This window comes from Erinaceus europaeus, chromosome 7 (assembly GCF_950295315.1).
Source record: "Erinaceus europaeus chromosome 7, mEriEur2.1, whole genome shotgun sequence".
In the NCBI taxonomy this organism is placed as follows: domain Eukaryota; kingdom Metazoa; phylum Chordata; class Mammalia; order Eulipotyphla; family Erinaceidae; genus Erinaceus; species Erinaceus europaeus.
This window is the reverse complement of record NC_080168.1, coordinates 33,580,657-33,599,711: the sequence shown is the minus strand read 5'-3', so window position 1 is coordinate 33,599,711 and position 19,055 is coordinate 33,580,657. Positions and strand designations below refer to the sequence as shown.

Genomic DNA, 19,055 nt, shown 5'->3' with positions numbered 1-19,055 from the left:
GTCCCTGGGTTCCATTCTCAGTTCTGCATTCATATTATCATTATTATTATTGTTGTCACTTCTTGGGGGGAGTGGAAGGAGATCTGGCTGGATTTCAGGAAGAAGCTCAGGCCTCTCTTTACTCTGGGCCTCCTTGCTATGGGGAGTGGAGGCATTTCCTCAGGACCCCTGACAGAGAGGCTGAGCAGTGGGAGACGAGTGCTGGATTGACTTAGGTCCCCCCTTTCAGTGGGCTTTGTTCTGGGCTGGCATCTGCCCCATGTTAGGTAAGCACCAGAACAAAATGAACAAAGACTTCCATTCTCAAGAAGCTCTAAGACTAAATGAGGCAACTGGCCTGCGAAGCAGTGATGGTGACATTGCTGTGGTTTCGGTGTTAATCATGAGCTATCCCTGGAGTGCTGACAATATGATAGCAGCTCCAACTAGACCAGAGGCCACTGAGTTTGGAGGCTTTTTTAGATAAAGATATCCTTGGCGGATCCGGGTGGTGGCGCACCGGGTTAAGCGCACCGGGCTAAGTGCAAGGATCCGGGTTTGAGCCTCTGCTCTCTACCTACAGGGGTTTGCTTCATACATGGCAAAGCAGTTCTGCAGGTGTCTGCCTTTCTCTCTTTCTCTTTCTTTTTATTATTATTATTTTAAATATTTTTATTATTTATTTATTTATTCCCTTTTGTTGCCCTTGCTGTTTTTTTTTATTGTTGTAGTTATCATTGATGTCATTGTTGTTGGATAGGACAGAGAGAAACGGAGAGAGAAGGGGAAGACAGAGAGGGGGAGAGAAAGACAGACACCTGCAGACCTGCTTCACCGCTTGTGAAACAATTCCCCTGCAGGTGGGGAGCTGGGGGCTTGAACCGGGATCCTTACACTGGTCCTTGTGCTTTGCGCCACCTGCGCTTAACTCGCTGCGCTACAGCCCGACTCCCTTTATTATTGTTTAACCAGAGAGAGAGAGCAATACTCAGCTCTGGCTTATGGTGGTGTGGAGGATTGAACCTGGGACTTAGGAGCCTCAGACATGAGAATATCTTTGCATTAACCATTATGCTATCTACTCTCTCCCAGTGTTTGCCTTTCTCTTCCCCTCTCTATCTCCCTCTCCTGTCTCAATTTCTCTCTGTCCTATCCAATAAAGTGGAAAAAATGGCTACCAGGAGCAATGGATTCCTAGTGTAGGCACTGAGCCCCAGTGGTAACCCTGGAGGTAAATAAATTAATTAAATTTAAAAAAGATATCTATGGCTACAAACTCCAGAATCTGGATGGCCCTTAGTTTTTGATTTGGGGAGTGGACCAGACTGTGCTGGGTGCTACTTATTTTATTTTATTTTATTTTATTTTATTTTATTTTATTTTATTTTATTTTATTTTATTTTTAATAGAAACAGGGAGGAGAGGGAAGGGCAATAGAGAGGGACAGAAAAAGAGAGACACTTGCAGTACCGTTTCACTGCTTATGAAGCCTCCCCTCTGCAGGTGGAGAGTGGAGGCTTGAACTCAGTTTCTTCACATGGTGGCATGTTCTAACAGATGCACCACTACCCAGTTCATTCCCCCCTTCCTTCCTTCCTTCCTTCCTTCCTTCCTTCCTTCCTTCCTTCCTTTCTCTCTCTCTCTCTCTCTCTCTCTCTCTCTCTCTCTCTCTCTCTCCCTCCCTCCCTTCCTTTCTTTCTTTCTCTCTATCATGGCTTCTCAAGGCTTCCTGCCTGCATGACTCTACCATTTGTGACAGTCTCCTTAGTTTTTCAGATAACAGGTGAGTGGCAGAGAGGGAGAGACAGGAGAGACATTGCAGCACTGTTTCACCACCAGGGCAGCCCCCCACCCCCAGGTGGTGCTTCATGTGGTGAAGTATGTGCTGTACTGGCTGAACCAGCTCCCAGCCCCTGTGACTTAATGTGTGGTCTCCGAGATCAGCAGTATCAGTTGGGGAAACTGACGATCCTTCCTAGTCGACTGAATCCACATGGATCCCAGTCACTTTCAAAGCCAGCAACAAGCAGCTCCTGACAGCTTTCAAGCTGTTGGTCCTGCTCTTCGAGTCCTCCAACTTAATGTTGAGGGGCTGTCTTTTGCCAAACGTTCAATGACTGCCACCTCTACAGATTCAAAGGAGGTCTCGAAACTTTACATCAGGCTCAAACTGACGCTGTTGACTGGCTACGGAAGAAGGGCAAACGCTAGAAGAAGAAGTGCCTTCTGGGAATTCGTTAAATGCAGGAGCCAGGGTCACTTTGAGCTTGAATTCTGTTTTCCATTTCAGTCATTTAGGTGCTTTACTAAATTTATTATAACTTCTAGGGAAGTTACAGGGTTCTTTAGGGAAGTTTTTGTTCTCTGAGTTATTGTCAGAGCAGTTAGGTAGTAAGAAAGTTACTACTACTGAAAACTGGAGAGGGGCTGTGGGTGGTAGCTCACACATGGCTGAGCACACACATGACCATGCACAAGGACCTGGGCTCAAGTCCCTGGTCTTCCCCTGTTGGGGGAAGTTCATGCCTGGTGAAGCAGTGCTGCAGGTATCTCTTTATTACTCTTTCTGTCCCTCCCCTATCAGTTTTCCTCTGTCCTATCAAATAAAAAAACAGCAAGTAAATAAGTACTTTTTTTTAAAATTTATTTTTTTATTTTATTTTATTCCCTTTTGTTGCCCTTGTTGTGTTATTGTTGTAGTTATTATTGTTGTTGTCATCGTTGGATAGGACAGAGAGAAATGGAGAAAGGAGGGGAAGACAAAGAGGAGGAGAGAAAGATAGACACCTGCAGACCTGCTTCACCGCTTGTGAAGCGACTCCCCTGCAGGTGGGGAGCCGGGGTTCGAACCGGGATCCTTATGCCGGTCCTTTTGCTTTGCGCCACCTGTGCTTAACCCGCTGTGCTACAGCCCGACTCCCAATAAGTACTTTTTAAAAAAAAGCTGGGGGCCGGGTGGTAGCCCACCTGGTTGAATGCACATGTTACAGTGCACAAGGACCTAGGTTCAAGCCCCTCGCCCCCACCTGCAGGGGGAGAGCTTTGTGAGTGAAGTCAGGCTGCAGGTGTCTCTCTGTCTCTTTCCCTCTCTGTCTCCCTCTTCCCTCTTGATTTCTGGCTGTCTCTATCCAATAAATAAAGATGATAATAATAAAAGAAAAGACTTTTTAAAAAAAGGTGGTGCAGTGGGTAAAGCTTTGGGCTCTCAAGCATGAGGTCCTGAGTTCAATCCCTGGCAGCACATGTACCAGAGTGATGTCTGGTTCTTTCTCTCTCTCCTATATTTATAATGAATAAATTGTATATACATGCATTTAAAGCTTTGAACTCTCTCTTTTTAAGACATGGTTATTTACTTATTTATTTATGTATGTATGTATGTATGTATGTCTTTACGAGAGCACTGCTCAGCTCTGGCTTATGGTGGTGCGGGGAATTGAACCTGCAACTTTGGAGCCTCAGGCATGAGAGTCTGTTTGCATAATCATTATGCTGTCTCCCTCTGTTCAATAAAGTATTTTTTAAATTATTCATTAAAAAAAAGAAAACTGGGGAAGCAGTGAGTTCCCATTTTGAATTCCCTTCAGGTTTCTTCAAGATGGAGGGAAGCAGGAGGTGATGCACCTGGTAGAGAGCACATGTTACAAGGCTCAAGGACTGGGTTCAAGCCCCCAGCCCCCACCTACAGGGCAGAAGCTTCATAAGTGGTGAAGCAGGGCTGCAGGTGCTCTTTCTCTTTCTCTAGATCCCCCTTCCTTCTCAATTTCTCTGTTTCTATCCAAAATAAATAAATGAATAGATAAATAGATAATCTTCCTTAAGGTGATGTAGGCTTTCTGCTTTGTAGCCAGGGGACATGTACCAATGGGGCAAGAACTGGTTTTGTGAAACTAATTATAGGCAGAGAAAGGCACAGGCTCTTGGTGTTCTCACCAGTACTGGTATCCAAGTTTACTAAAAACAAAAAACACTTTTCTGGTTTTCAGGGTTCTAATGATGGAGATTGGTGAGGGCTTGGAGAAATCTGATGTGTCATCATTAACTTTCCTCCTAAGGGATTACACGGGCCGAAGCAAGATGGTCAAGGATAAGGTGAGTTTTCTTTTTCTTGGTTTGTTTCCAAGAGTGGGAAGCACTTGAACTGGGAGGACTGAGAAGGGAAGTTTGGCAAGAGAGCCTCTTAGGTAATCCATTACTTGCCCACGACCCAGGTTTAAGTCCAGGAAGCTTCCCTGCTGTGGTGTCTTTCTCTCTGTCTCTTATTTCTATCTGAAGAAAACTGGTCTGGAGCAGTGAAACTCTAGTGACAGGAAAGAAAAAAGAAAAATAAGAGGGTGGAGGTGAGGGTAGGAGAGATAGGGTGCAGGCTTTGTTATGCTTTGGCCCTGGTTTGAGCCCTATCACCACATGAACATGCCATGGCACTAGGGGAAGCTCTGGTGCTGTGGTGTCTCTCCCTCTCTTTCTGAATAAAAAAAAAAGTGACCTGAAAGCAGTGAAACTGTGCTTGTGCAACATCTCAGATCTGAGAAAAAAAAACAACAATAGCCTGGGAGGTGGCACAGTGGCTAGAGTGTTGAACTTAAAAGCACAAGGTCGAGGGGTTGGGCGGTAGTGCAGTGGGTTGAGCACACATGGCTCGAAGCGCAAGGACCGGCACAAGGATCCTGGTTCAAGCCCCCGGCTCCCCACCTGCAGGGGGGTCGCTTCACAAGCGGTGAAGCAAGTCTGCAGGTGTCTATCTTTCTCTCCCCCCTCCATCTCTCCTCCTTTCTTAATTTCTCTCTATCCAATCCAACAACATCAATGGCAACAATAGCAATAATGACAACAAGGGCAAAAAAATGGGGGAAAATGGCCTCCAGGAGCAGTGGATTTGTGGTACAGGCACTGAAGCCCAGTGATAACCCTGGAGGCAAAAAAAAAAAAAAAAGACCAAAACATGAGGTCATGAGTTCAGACCCCAGTATAGTATTTGCCAGAGTGATGCTTTGATTCTCTGTCTCTGTCTGTCTCTCTCCCTTTCTATCTTTTCTCTTTTCCCCTCAAATCAAGAAACAAATCTCTAAAATTAATGGGCTGGAATACCTGGTTGAGCACAAGGACCTGGGTTCAAGCTCCCAGTCCCCACTGCAGGGGGGAGAATTTTCTGAGTGGTGAAGCAGGGCTGCAGGTGTCTCCTCTCTTTTCTATCTCCCCCTTCTCTCTCTCTGTCTCTACCTAATAAATAAATTCTTTTAAAAAAGTTACTGAGAAAAGTGCAGATCTTTTCATAATAATGTGCGTAAGAAGATTGATTTATAAGCTGAGAAGATATGAGGTTATAGTTTCTCAGTTTCTCTGCTTGGTTTGGCAGCTCATTTGCATGGGTTAGGGAGTCCATCTGCTTGTGCTAAGTAGAAAAGGGGCAGAGCAGGGCTGGGTGGTGGTGCACCTGGTTGAGCGCACATGTTATGGTGCGCAAGGACCCAGGTTCAAGCCCCCTGTCCCCACCTGCAGGGGAAAAGCTGTGTGAGTGATAAAGCCAGGCTGTAGTTGTCTGTCTCTCTGTTTTTCTCTCTCCATCTTCCCTTCCCTCTTGATTTCTGGCTGTTTCTATCCAATAAATAAATAAAGATGATAAAAAAATTAAAAAAGAAAAAAAAGGGGTGAAGTGTTCACCTCCTCTCACTTCATCTTTTCTGCCATCTCTGCCTGCACTAGTTCTGGGTCATATGGAGTCGTTCGGCTGCATGGAGAGATGGGCTGTAGGGAACCTTGTGGCTTATAGTTAATTCAAGGGAATTATGAGAGAAGAAATTTGGGGTTGAAAATCAGGAAGCAGTGAAATGTTCAGAGATGTAGTTGCTGGGAAAGTATTGAAATTCCAGCTGATCCAATGGTATCAGTGACCCAAGGAGAATTTTATTTTTCGGCCTGCACAGTACTTTCTAATGACAATAATTGACAACTGTGTTTGCGTACAGTACTTCCTAATGACAATAATTGACAACTGTGTTTGCGTACAGTACTTCCTAATGACAATACTTCCTCATAGTATTTCCTAGTGACAGTAAATGACAAGTGTGTTTGTGTCTGCCCCCAACTGAGGTACAGGCTGACTACTGGAAGAAGTGGGGTTTTGTTTGTTTGTTTAAGTTTTACTTACTTCTTAGTGAGAGAGAGAGAGAGAGAGAGAGAGAGGGAGGACTAGAGCATCACTCTGCATAAGTGATGCTGGGGACAAATCCAGGTCCTCATGTTAGAGAGTCCAATTCTTTTTTTATTTTTTATTTTTTATTTATAAAAAGGAAACATTGACAAAAACCATAGGATAAGAGGGGTACAACTTTGCACAATTCCCACCACCAGACCTCCGTACCCTATCCCCTCCCCTGATAGTTTTCCTGTTCTTTAACCCTCTGGGAGTATGGACCCAAGATCATTGTGGGATGCAGAAGGCTGAAGGTCTGGCTTCTGTAATTGCTTCCAGAGTCCGACTCTTTATTCACTGCACCACTTCCTGGGAGTCTCCTACCACCTACACCTCTTGTCTGAGTAAACTCTAGGAGTGTAATTTGCTGTTGGCTTTCAAGGGATGGTAAAACAGAGAAATCTGGTCTAGGATTACTAGAAGTTAAGGAAGGGACTCTTCTTGTCTCATTTCTTTCTTTTTTGAAGATTAAAAAAAATTATTAATGAGAAAGATAGGAGGAGAGAGAGAGAGAACCAGACATCACTCTGGAACATATGCTGCCAGGGATTGAACTCATGCTTGAGAGTCCAAAGTTTTATCCACTGCACCACCTCCCAGACCACTCTCATTTCTTTCTTTTTAGTTGGTGCAATTATGGCTTTATTTTATTTAACTGTGAGATTAATGGTTTACAGTATAGTCTTAATGCCTAGGCACAGCCTCTTGTCTCCTCTTGTTTGGTGTCTAAGTCAGGACCCCGATATCCTTTCATCTTGTCCCTTCCTCTCCTCCCCCAGAGTCTTTTCCTTTCTAGCTGTTATTATTCACATCATCTGAGGTTTGTGTTTGGGGCTGAATGAGTCAGTTCTATTGACATTTATTTCTTGTTGGTGGTTCTCTTAGAGTTTCTTAGATCTTGTGATCGAATTGGAGAAACTGAATCTGATTGCTCCTGATCAATTGGATCTATTAGAAAAATGTCTAAAGAACATCCACAGGATAGATTTGAAGACCAAGATCCAGAAGTACAAGCAGTCTGGTAAGCAGCGCTGTGTATTGTGGGTTTGGATGGGAAAGCTTTGCTTAGACATGTGAGTGCTCTATATCTGAGTGTCTGAAGTCTCCACTAGCTGGTGACTTTCCTTTCCCAGCTCTGCTGATCTTACCACCTCACCGCCATGACTACAGAGTCTGTGCCTTTTGCAAAAAGGTCACCACACAGTTCTGAATATTTTAACCTCCAGGAAAGAATCTGTACCCACATTTTCTGTACAGGGTGGCTAGACTGTGGCCATTTGGGGCTTTTGAGTATATACCAGACTCTGCTACTTTGCTGTAATGTTTGGCCTGGCCACCATCCTTCTCTGGGTGGAGTCCTCTCACTGGGGTCCCGTAGTTGCCCTGCTTCTTTCTTGAGTTTCACAAAACTTCCTCATAGATAATAGCACTGTATCCTTATCACTGTCAGCTGACAACCCCAACCTCCATAAAAAGGGACAGACTCACACTGGCCTTTCACATGCCAGCTCTCCTGAATTGTCTTCTAGACTCTGATAGCCCCATTGTCACCATAGAGCCACTGCCTGCAGGGCATGGCAGAGACCAGTGACACTCTCTTAGATGTATTTATCTATCTATATATATATATATATATATATATATATATATATATATATACTTTTATGTATGACACATTTAAATGCATACTATCCTCTACCCAAGGATGCTGGTTCAAGCCCCTGGTCCTCCCTCACCTGCAGTGGGAAAGCGTCATGAGTGGTGAAGCAGGTGTCTCTCTGTCTCTATCCCTCTGTCTCCTCTTTCCTTCTCAATTACTATCTCTGTTCAATAAGTAGATAATTAAAAAAATTAAAAGATTTTGTAAAAACTATGGTAGTAATCCTTGGGGGGGGGTAGAGGAGAGTTGGAGGGGGGAAGATTCAGAACTGTTGTGGTGGATTCCATGCGGAACTATATAACCTGTAATCTTATGATATTTTAAGCTATTTTTAAATCATTAATAAAAGTATATTTAAAAAAAGATCAAAAACAGGAATAGCCTTTAAAAAATATTTATCCGTTACTGGATAGAGACAGAGAGAACTTGAGATGGGAGGGGAACATAGAGAGGGAAAAAGAAAGAGAAATACCTTCAGACCTACTTCACCACTCGTGAAGCTTTTCCCCAGAAGGTAGAGGCCAGGGGCTTGAACACTGAATCCTTGTGCACTGTACTGTGTGCACTTAACCAGGTGTGCCACTGCCTGACTTCCAGAATAGCCTTTTTAGTCCATTCTTAATGACTTTGTTGGAAGAGCCATCTGTTTTGATAATTTGAGTGCAGTATCGTGTCTGGAAGGCTTAGGGTAATTTGAAAGATGGTGATGGACCTTGGACTGAGCAATTGTTGAAGATTTATTTTGGTAATTCAGAAATCTTAATTCAGTACCTCTCTTCTACCTACAGCTCAAGAAACAAGTTATGTCAACTCTGTCCTCCAAGTGTCTTTCCCAAACTTGAGTCTTAAGGATCCTTCATATAATTTAATGGTGAGTTTGGAGCAAGTGTGTGAAGTCCCAGCATGAAAGAGTTACAAACTCTGACAAATATATATGCATTGTCACAGTACGCACTTTATTTGCTACTGGAAGAATTGTCATAGAAATGTACGTTTGTTTGAAGGGACTGGAAAGAGAGCTGGAGACCTATAGTGTCCTGTGGTGGAGGAAGAGAACAAGCAGCTTGGAGAAAATGATGTGCAGAAGTGAAACAATGTAGATAATTGTACATGTGATAATGTTAAGGACAATTGTAACTCATCATCTTTACAAGAAAACCTAATCCAGAAACCAAAAAAGCTCATATGCTTTTTTATTAGATTCCTAGAGTGACAGTGTGGTACCTATGACTTTAAGAAATAATTCTTGGCTTGGAAAAGGAAACAATGTACACTTGTTTAACACTATGTATACCTCATGATTATAAATCCTAGTGTGAGATCACTGGGAACATCTAGAAAATACATTTGTTTAACACTATGTATATCTCGTGATTATAAAGCCCAGTGTGTGGTCACTGGAACATTTAAGAAAATACAGATAAATAAAAAATGGACAAATTGCTTCAAAATAAATACCTTTGTATTTACCTTTCTGTGCTTTTGCTTTTTATTGAATTCATTTTTATTTATTTATTTTTGGTTAGAGATAGAAATTGCGAGGGAAGGAGGAGATAGAGAAGGAGAGAGACACCGGCAGCACTGCTTCACCACTTCTGAAGCTTCCCCTCTGCAAGTGGGGAACAGGGGATTGAGCCTAGATCCTTACATACTGTAATGTGTATGTCCAACCAGGTGCATCACCATCCAGCCTCTTGAGTTCTGTTTTAAAAAATCTGATAGGACAAATAGTCATTAAGAGGGGTGGGGGAGGGAGGAGGTGTGAGGAGAGAGAGACAGTGTTACACCTGCAACACTGCTTCACCTTCCTTCTTTGTAGGTAGGACCAGGGGCTTGAACCTGCGTCCTTGCGCATGTTTACATGTGTGCCACTACCCAGCTCTTATTGAGCTTTTTGAAATGATTTCAGCATGAGAGTTTTTGCTATGGAATAATGTTATAGTCACTTCAGTTTGTTGTGTTAGAAGATGCTACAGATACCCTCAAAATTGTTGTGATTTCTTTTTATCTTAATTTTAGTATGATTCCCATCATTATATAAAGACATTTCAAATTTGGAGTGAGGACTCAGACCAGAGTACAATTGCATGGTTAAATTATAAACGCTTTCATAAAAGTATGTGGTGAAAATATTAACTGCCCATCTTAGAAGAAAACATGAGGCCGAACGGAGGTTAAGCAGCAATGGAGTTTGAAGACCAAAGTGCTTGTGAAGGGTTAGACTCGCTAGGTCTCTGTGCACAATCAGAGAACTGACAAATAGAGAACTCTGCAACTGGGCTTGGTTCTTGCTTCTTTTTTTTTCATTTTCTTTCTTTCTTTCTTTCTTTCTTTCTTCCTTTCTTTCTTTCTTTTTTTTTTTTTTTGCCTCCAGGGTTATCTCTGGGGCTTGGTTCTTGCACTACAAATCCACTGCTCCTGGAGGCCATTTTTCCCATTTTGTCACCCTTGTTGTTGTCATTGCTGTTGTTGTTATTAGCTAGAACAGAGAGAAATAGAGAGAGGAGGGGAGACGGCTAGAGAAAGATAGATACCTGCAGACCTCCTTCACCGCCCCTGAAGAGACCCCCCTAGAAGTGGGGAGCCAGGGGCTCAAACCAGAATCCTTACTCTGGTCCTTGTGCTTTGCGCCATGTGCACTTAACCTGTTGTGCTACCACCCAATTCCCCTTGCTTCTTTCTTTACACCATGGCTTGATAAACTACACTGAAGTCATACCACAGCTTTGTCCTCTCTTTAATACCAAGTGATGGGACAAAACTAACAGGCTTCAGATCCAGGCTTTTTGAGCTTATTATGCTATTAACAAGCTAATATAAACAATACTGTCATTTTCTTTTCTTTTTTTTTGCGTCCACGGTTATTGCTGGGACTCAGTGCCTGCACTATTGAAACCACTGCTCCTGGAGGCCATCTTTTTTCCATTATTGTTGTTGTTGGATAAGACAGTGAGAAATCAAGAGAGGAAGAGAAGGCAGAGAGGAGGAGAGAAAGACAGACACCTGCAGACCTGCTTCACCACTTGTGAATCAACCCCCCCCTCCGCAGGTGGGGACCCAGGGGCTTGAACTGGGATTCCTGCTGGTGAGTCCCTACACTTAGCACTGTGCACTTAACCTGGTGCCCCACTTCCCGGGCCCCCAAGCCCCTCATTTTCTAATATAGTTTTTGTTTTGTTAATGAGTGTAGTTGCCTTCACTGTGTAGTTTATGAGAAACCCACATGTTCTGTATATAAATTCCTTTTTAAATTAGCTATGTTAATCTTACCCCATGGATTCATTCACATGCTAAGTAGGCACACTGACATGTGAGTTCACTGAGTTTCTCACAAAAGGTAGTGAAATACCTGAATGCTAGCTCATAGGAGACTACAAGAAGTTAAAAAAAAGTTACAGTGGCATTAAAACCAAATGTTACAAAATAAAAGAGTTGGGGGACCATGCACCTGGGTAAGCACATAGGATACCCCTGGCCCACCTGCAGGGGGAGAGCTTTAGGAGTGGTGAAGTCAGGCTGCAGGTGTCTCTCTGTCTCTCTCTCTCCCTCTCTATCTCGCCCTCTCCATCTCAATTATTTCTTTCTGTGTTATCAAATAAAGACAAGGAAAAAAAAAGGGAAAAATAGCCTCTGGGAGCTGTGGATTTGTGTTGGTACAGAGCTGTAGTGTATCCCTGGTGGCAAAAAAAAAAAAAGTTGTAAGGTAACAAAATATGGGGTCTGGGCAGTGGCACACTTGGTAGCACACACATTATAGTGCGCAAGGATCTAGGTTCAAGCCCCTGGTCCCTGCCTGCAGGGGAGAAACTTCACAAGCAGTGAAGCAGTGCTCCCTGCCTCTCTCTCCTCTCCCTTTATCTGCTTCTTCCCTCTCAATTTCAGTCTCTATCCAAAATAAATAAATAAAAAAAATATTTTTAAAAATATACCTGAAAAAAGATATCTCAATATACTGCTTTCCCAACCTACCTCGACCTGATGTTACGTCTCCTTGGTAACGTGGAAGGAGGGATGCACAACCACGTGGGGTATGCATTTTGTCTGATACCATCAGCCTCTAGCTAAGTCATGGATTACCAGTGGTAAAAGCAAATGAAATGTTTTTCTTTAACTTAAACACATAGACAGCTGTAGACACAGCCTAATGAACAGTGCACTTCTCTCTTTTGGGTAGGATAGCTTCAGAGGAGGACTGTCATTTGAGAGCTGAGCGTATCAGACGGTTGACAGTACGTGGTATGTGTCCCTACAAAGGACCTGTCATCTGGGAAGAGAAAGGGTCGGTTCCATCTTTCATTCTCTGATTAATCCCACTCTAGCCCTCAGACAGAGTAGTCAGTGTTCATGAACCAAGTCCACATGCTGCTGTTTGTAGCTGGCTTGTGGTGGAAAAATGATAGCTGGACACTTCGGAGCACTTTTGTGTGCTTGGCACTGTCATGAGTGCTTTTGTGTCATTTTTAATTTTCCTGTAACATTTATAAGGTAGGTGCTATCATTATTCTCATCTTTTAAGATAAAGAAATAGTTGTAGAGAAGTGAAATGACTAGCTCAAGTTACACAGCTACTAAGTGGCAGAGTCAGGATCTGTCTGGTCTAGAACTCTGTTTTTAACGGACTAAAGTTCTGTGTGAAAGGATCAGATTGAATGCCGGTTGATGCTCCAACAACATGTTTTGACTTGGAACTTTTATAGCAGTTCTAGATGCTGTGCCACCTGACTTGGAGCTGTTTTGAAACATTCAGATATGTCAGCTAAGCATACTTACACGTTCATTGGTGTTCACTTTAATAAAAGAAGAGTTACCTTATTCTTTGACTGGAATATGGGATTTATGGAATTAATGATTGATGATATTCTTATTTAGACAATTTAACCGTGAATGTGATATCTTTATTTCCCCCCTCAATTCTACTGAGATATTTAAAGAGGTGTAATATAATGTGCTTCTGAAAAACTAGAAGAGAATGTGACGTTATTCTTTATACTTGAAGCTTCAGAATGGGAGAAGTAAAGAACAAAGACTCATGGAACAACTTGCAAAGCAACGTAAGACCAACTTTTCTCTGTATTCAGTTTTTATAAGTGCTGGGTAGTTCAAGGGCACAGTATTTTCTTTTTTTAAGAGCTGTCATTTCCTTTATCGACACAAATAGAGACACCAATGCACTGTCCACTGTCTATGGAGTTCCACCTGCATTCTCCTTTTGTGCTGTTCACGGTGTACTTGTGGTAGGGATCAAATCCAGGTCTCAATGCAGAGAAGGCATGCACTCTGTTCCTGAACCATCTTTGCTCCCCTCCCCCTCCCCCCATTTTCTATGTCAAACATATAACTATCTCTCTTACCTTTTTAATACCCCACAGTATTTCATTATATCTACTATACTTTTTTTTAGCCTTCTGTTTTCTTTTGGGGTCATTATAAAAAGTCATTCAGTGGGGGCCAGGTTGTAGTGCAGCGGGTTAAGCGCACAAGGCACAAGAGCGAAATGACTGGTATAAGGATCCTGGTTCGAGCCCTGGCTCCCCCCCTGCAGGTGGGTCACTTCACAGGCGATGAAGCAGGTCTGCAGGTGTCTACCTTTCTTTCCCCCCTCTGTCTTCCTTTCCTTTCTCTGTCCTATCCAACAATGATAACAATAACATCAACAATAATAGTAATAACAACAACAACATTGATAAACATGGGCAACAAAAGGGAAAAATAGTCTCTAGGAGCAGTGGATTCATAGTGCAGGCACAGAGCCCCAGCAATAACCCTAGAGGGGAAAAAAAAGTCATTTAGTAAATATTCTTAACATTTTTTTTCCCTTTAGGGTTATCACTGGGGCTCAGTGCTGGCATTATGAAACCACTGCTCCTGGCAACCACTTCTCATTCTATTGGGTAGGACAGAGAGAAATGGAGAGAGGAGGGTGAGATGGAGAGGGGGAGAGAAAGATAGACACCTGCAGACCCTCTTCACCACTTGTTAGGCGACCTCCCTGCAGGTGGGGAGCTGAGGGCTCGAACCGGGATCCTTGCACTTCGTATTATGTGCGCTTAACCAGCTGCACTACCACCCAGCCCCTCATTCTTATCAATTTTGTACATCCACTTAGAATAAACGTCTAGAAGCAGAATGTTGGCCTAACAGGATTGCCATGACCTGGGAGGAGGCACATAGATAACATTTTGGACTCTCAAGTGCAAGGTCTTGAGTTTGAGACCCAGCATTGCAGGTACTAGAGTGAGATATTCTGGTTCTCTCCTCTCTCACTCACTCTCTACACTCTCATTTATTTAATTTAAATAAATCTTTAAAAATACACACTTATTTCCCTACCTGCAGGGGGGTCGCTTCACAAACAGTGAAGCAACTCTGCAGGTGTCTATCTTTCAGTCTATCGCCCCTCCCCTTTCACCTCCCCTTCCAATATCTCTCTGTCCTATGCAGTAAGTGAGTAAGTAAGTAAATAAATAAATAAGGCCTCTAGGAGCAGTGAACTCCTAGTGCTAGCACCACACCCCAGTGATAACTCTGGAAGCAAAAAAAAAAAAAACCCAAAAACAATAACAAACTTGTTTATTATAAAAAAATAAAGAAAATTGCCAGTTTAAGACTGGTTCAATTTATATAGCCTTAGGATTTAAAAGCTCCCCCCCCCCCCGTGGGGTGGGGGATAGATATCATAATGGTTACGCAAAGAGACTGTCATGCCTGAGGCTCTTAAATCCCAAATTCAGTCCCCCATACCACCACAAGCCAGAGCTGAGAAGTGCTCTGGAAAAAAAAAAAAAAGGATTTTTAAGCTTTGGGAGTGGCGAAACAGTGTTGCAGGTGTCTCTCTGTCTTTCTCCCTCTCTACCACACCCTTCCTTCTTGCTTTCTGGCTGACTCTATCCAATAAATAAAGATAATAAAATTTAAAAAAAAATAAAAAGTGCCCCCAACCTTTGCCAGTCTGTAGATATGGTTTCTCATTTCCAATAATCTTACAAAGCTAGATATTGTTTAGTTTAGAGATTACAAAGGAAAACAAACCCGAGCCTTGCCCAGGGTTACAATGTTCATCAGAGATGCCTTTAGCTAACTTTACAGGGATTAGGGACTGTTGGCTTCTCCACTGCCTTGGGCTAACAAAGTCATTTTTTAACATTTATTTATTTATTTTCCCTTTTGTTGCCCTTGTTTTTTTCATTGTTGTTGTAGTTATTATTGATGTCATCATTGTTAGATAGAACAGAGAGAAGTAAAGAGAGGAGGAGAAGACAGAGAAGGAGAGAGAAAGACACCTGCAGACCTGCTTCACCGCCTGTGAAGTGACTCCCCTGCAATTGGGGGGCTCGAATCGGGATCCTTATGCTGGTGCTTGCGCTTTGCACCACGTGTGCTTAACCCACTGCGCTACCGCCTGACTCCCACAAAGTCATTTTTATTTAGAGAAATTGTCTTTGCTAAACTCACTGTCTCCATCCTGCTATTGACATTTTGTTTTATAATCTCCCAATACTGCTGAGCTAAGGGACTGTGACCATCTGTTCCATAAACTGTGAACTTTCATAGCTGTGCCCTTCCCCACAGTCCCTAAGGCTAGCCCTTCTCTAGCAGTCGTCTGCAGCTCCAGCCTGTGTGAGTTACTGATGCTGCTGAGCCCATTGGGCTCTCCCTGCCAATTTCAAGTCTAGTCAGCCGCCTAGCCCTGTTCTAGAGAAGGCCAAAGGAGAGACTTCCTACCCTTGCCATCTAAGTACCTTTCCTCTATCATCCCTGCTTAGCACGGGAGCGTGTGTCTTCTTGTCAGTTAGCTTCTTCAGTGGGAGGCAGGGTTGGAGCTGAGTACAACTGTGGAAAGAGGTAGTTGAATGGAATAGCGGAAGTGATTAGTGATGACATATTTATACGCTCAGCTTGGGAGTGGGTTTAGCTCTCCTTCAGCTTTGCAAATGACTGGAATTGGTGTATTGTACCAAAGTAAAAGACTCTGGGGTGGGGGGGGAGAATACAGGTCTAAAAAGGATGACAGCTTTGCAAATGATTTCTTTCTCATCCCTCAGGAGAACCTGTGAAGATATCCATTCAAGAATCAGGAGCATTTTTGCCTCAGGTACTGAATAAATGATCAGCTTTGCTATTGTAACAGATGCGCAGTGTCTGTGAACACTGATTTCTATCACAGTGTCTAGCCACTAAGAAATCTGTGTGGGAGTCAGCAGTAGTGCAGTGGGTTAAGTGCAGGTGGCACAAAGCAAGGGTCCTGGCTTGAGCCCCTGGCTCCCCACCTGCAGGGCAATCGCTTCACAGGCGGTGAAGCAGGTCTGCAGGTGTCTTTCTCTCCCCCTCTTTGTCTTCCTCTCCTCTCTCCATTTCTCTCTGTCCTATCCAACGACAATGGCATCAATAATAACCACAACAATAAAACAACAAGGGCAACAAAAGGGAATAAATAAATATTAAAAAAAGAATTCTGTGTGACAACAATAGCATGCTGAGAGTGTTGCTCTCCTGAAATAGCAAAAGAAAGATGTTGAAATGGATTTCACCAGTGAAATCCATTTCACTTGGGGACACAGTGAAGTTCTAGATTCTCTCCGCTGGCTTATTGCTGACCAGTGGCTCCTACCCTGAACTCTGATGGTGTCCACCCCCCCTCCCGTTGGTGGTGTTAAGATTTTAACAATATGTGATCCTACCTCTTTCAGAAAGACTTTTTCATTCTCTTTATTTTAGATAGAGGAGGGACAGATACCACCACACCACTTTACCATTGCTGGAATTTCCCATGGTGCCATGGTGCCCAGGCTTAGTGCATGGGAAGACAAGTGCTGTAGGTGAGCTGCCCTGCCCTCCTCCCTTAGGCCTATTAAAGAAATGAGTTAGAGAAAGAACTGAGGGTATGTGGCAGTTATCTTTGGGCACACGCCCCCACAGAACTCTGGTGGTGGGGAGTGTTGCGGAATTATACCCTTATTATTTTGTAATATTGTAAATCACTATGAAGTCACTAAAACAAATCAACAAAAAACAAAAAGCAAAGAAAAAGAACTAAGGGTGTGTGTGGGTAGATAGCATAATGGCTTTGCAAAGAAACTCTCATAACTGAGGCTCCAGTGTCCTAGGTTTGACCCCCCACACACACACCACCATAAGGTTAAGCTGAGCTCTGGTAAAAAAAAAAAGCCAAATAAATAAATAAATAAATAAAGAAAGAAAGAAAGAAAGAGAAACAAAGAAATAACATTTAAAAGAGGCTGTGTGGTGGTACACCTGGTTGAGTGCACACATTACAAGGCACAAGGACCAGGGTTCAAGCCCCCAGTCCCCACCTGCAGGGGGAAAGCTTCACAAGTGGTGAAGCAGGGCTGCAGATGTCTCTCTCTCACCCTCTCTATCTCCCTCTCAATTTCTGGTTGCCTCTATCCAATAAATAAATAAAGATAATAATAAAAATTATAAAAAATAGCATTTAAAAAAAAGAGCTAAAGTTAAAAAAAAGGAGTAAGGGTAAGTTTATTTAGGAAATAGTGTACACACACATACATACCCACAACAGAAGGGGGAGGGGGCTCCTGAGAAGAACCCAAGAAAAATATACTCCCCTCCCCCCCCACCCCTGTTTTTTTTTTGCCTCCAGGGTTATTGCTGGGGCTTGGTGCCTGCACTGTGAATCCACTGCTCCTGGAGGCTATTTTTCCCCCTTTTGTTGCCCTGGTTGTTTTATCATTGTTGTAGTTATTATTATTGTTTTTATTGCTGTCATTATTGTTGGATAGGACAGCGAGAAATGGAGAGAGATGGGGAAGACAGAGAGGGGGAGAGAAAGATAGACACCTGTGGACCTGCTTCACCGCCTATGAAGCAACTCCCCTGCAGTTGGGGAGCTGGGGGCTTGAACCGGGATCCTTACTCTGGTCCTTGCGCTGCACCACGTGCACTTAACCCGCTGCACTACTGCCGGACTCCCTCCTCACCTTTTTTTTAATGAGGCACCAGGGGAATGAACTTATTAGATCTCACAAGTGTAGAAAACTAATAAGTAGCCCACGAGGCCTAATTTTTCCTGTTCTTTTCTCTTTCTATTTTTCTCCCTTCCTTTCTCCTTTCTTTCTTTTTTATTTTTCATTTAGAGAGACAAAGGAAAGGAGAGAGAGAGAGAAATGCCACTTTCCATCGCCCATAGAACTCTGTGGTAACGGCTTCAGTGCTCAGACCCGGGCACTTACTTCCCATGAGTCATATGCTCTTCTGGGTGAGCTGGCTCCCAGCTACCTGACTTTTTCCTTTCTTGAACAAGCACTTCTGATTCGAATCCACACAAACTGACACGACTCCCGTATCTAAGTAAAGTATAAGGAATTTATTCTTTTAAAAAATATATATTTTATTTATTTATTAATCAGAGGGATAGGAGGAGAGAGAGAAAGAACCAGACATCACTCCAGTACATGTGCTGCCTGGGATTGAACTCAGGACCTCATGTTTGAGAGTCCAACACTTTATCCACTGTGCCACCTCCTGGACCATAGAATTTATTCTTAAGTTTGAAAGAGTGAGAATAAGGCCAGTACACAGACTTACACAGACAAAGAGACAAGAGACAAATCCTAGCTAGGAGATCCCAGGTCAGCGTGCCAATATGGCCCCATAGCTCTGAGATGCTGAGGTCTGGAGCTCATCTCCCTTTTAAAGGGTCTAGGAGTGGGAGTTTTCTATGGGGGCTACATGACATTTCTATAGCTATCTTTAAGGCAATCATTCCAAAAATCATTTGTGGTGCTGGGGAGCTAGGGTTACATGATGTCAGGAAGCAAGCATTTTTTTACAGAAGCAGAGAGTGAATACAGGTTAGTGATAACAAAAGGAAGTTTCAACATATCTTTGACCATAAGACCTTGCTGTTCTGGTTTTGGGATGCAAAGGGGAAATTCCACTACTATCTTAGTCTCTACAGGTTATCTTTAATCTCTAAAATCACCTAGCTTTCTATATAAGGGATTCCTACTTGAATCAACTTGGGGGACTTATTCCTTCACATCTTTCCTTTTCTTTTCTTTTTAAATATTTATTTATTTATTTATTTATTTATTTATTTATTTATTCCCTTTTGTTGTCCTTGTTGTTTTATTGTTGTAGTTACTATTGTTGTTATTGTTAGATAGGACAGAGAGAAATGGAAAGAGGAAGGGAAGTCAGAGAGGGGGAGAGAAAGATAGACACCTGCAGACCCGCTTCACCTCC

General features: G+C 43.0%; 1 protein-coding gene and 1 long non-coding RNA gene across 11 annotated transcripts in view; both read left to right on the top strand.

Annotated features, from left to right (window-relative positions):
• LOC132539405 (uncharacterized) overlaps nucleotides 1-19,055 on the top strand; it is a 211,673-nt gene that overhangs the window by 92,598 nt on the left and 100,020 nt on the right. The gene's annotated exons all lie outside the window — the stretch shown is intronic.
• Nucleotides 1-19,055, top strand: part of CFLAR (CASP8 and FADD like apoptosis regulator) — a 79,372-nt gene that overhangs the window by 23,843 nt on the left and 36,474 nt on the right. For 7 of the 9 annotated variants that reach the window (XR_009550664.1, XM_060194156.1, XM_060194153.1 and 4 more), the window contains 5 exons: nucleotides 3,966-4,071; nucleotides 7,058-7,193; nucleotides 8,621-8,703; nucleotides 12,829-12,883; nucleotides 15,875-15,924. Coding sequence is in view for 7 of the 9 variants with exons in the window: in XM_060194156.1 (XP_060050139.1) it covers nucleotides 3,966-4,071; nucleotides 7,058-7,193; nucleotides 8,621-8,703; nucleotides 12,829-12,883; nucleotides 15,875-15,924 (430 nt within the window). In the remaining 2 variants the exon portion in view is untranslated. Of the gene's footprint in view, nucleotides 1-3,965; nucleotides 4,072-7,057; nucleotides 7,194-8,620; nucleotides 8,704-12,006; nucleotides 12,069-12,828; nucleotides 12,884-15,874; nucleotides 15,925-16,545; nucleotides 16,649-19,055 lie in introns of those variants that run through there. The other 2 variants (XM_060194158.1, XM_060194159.1) reach the window with 2 other exon arrangements.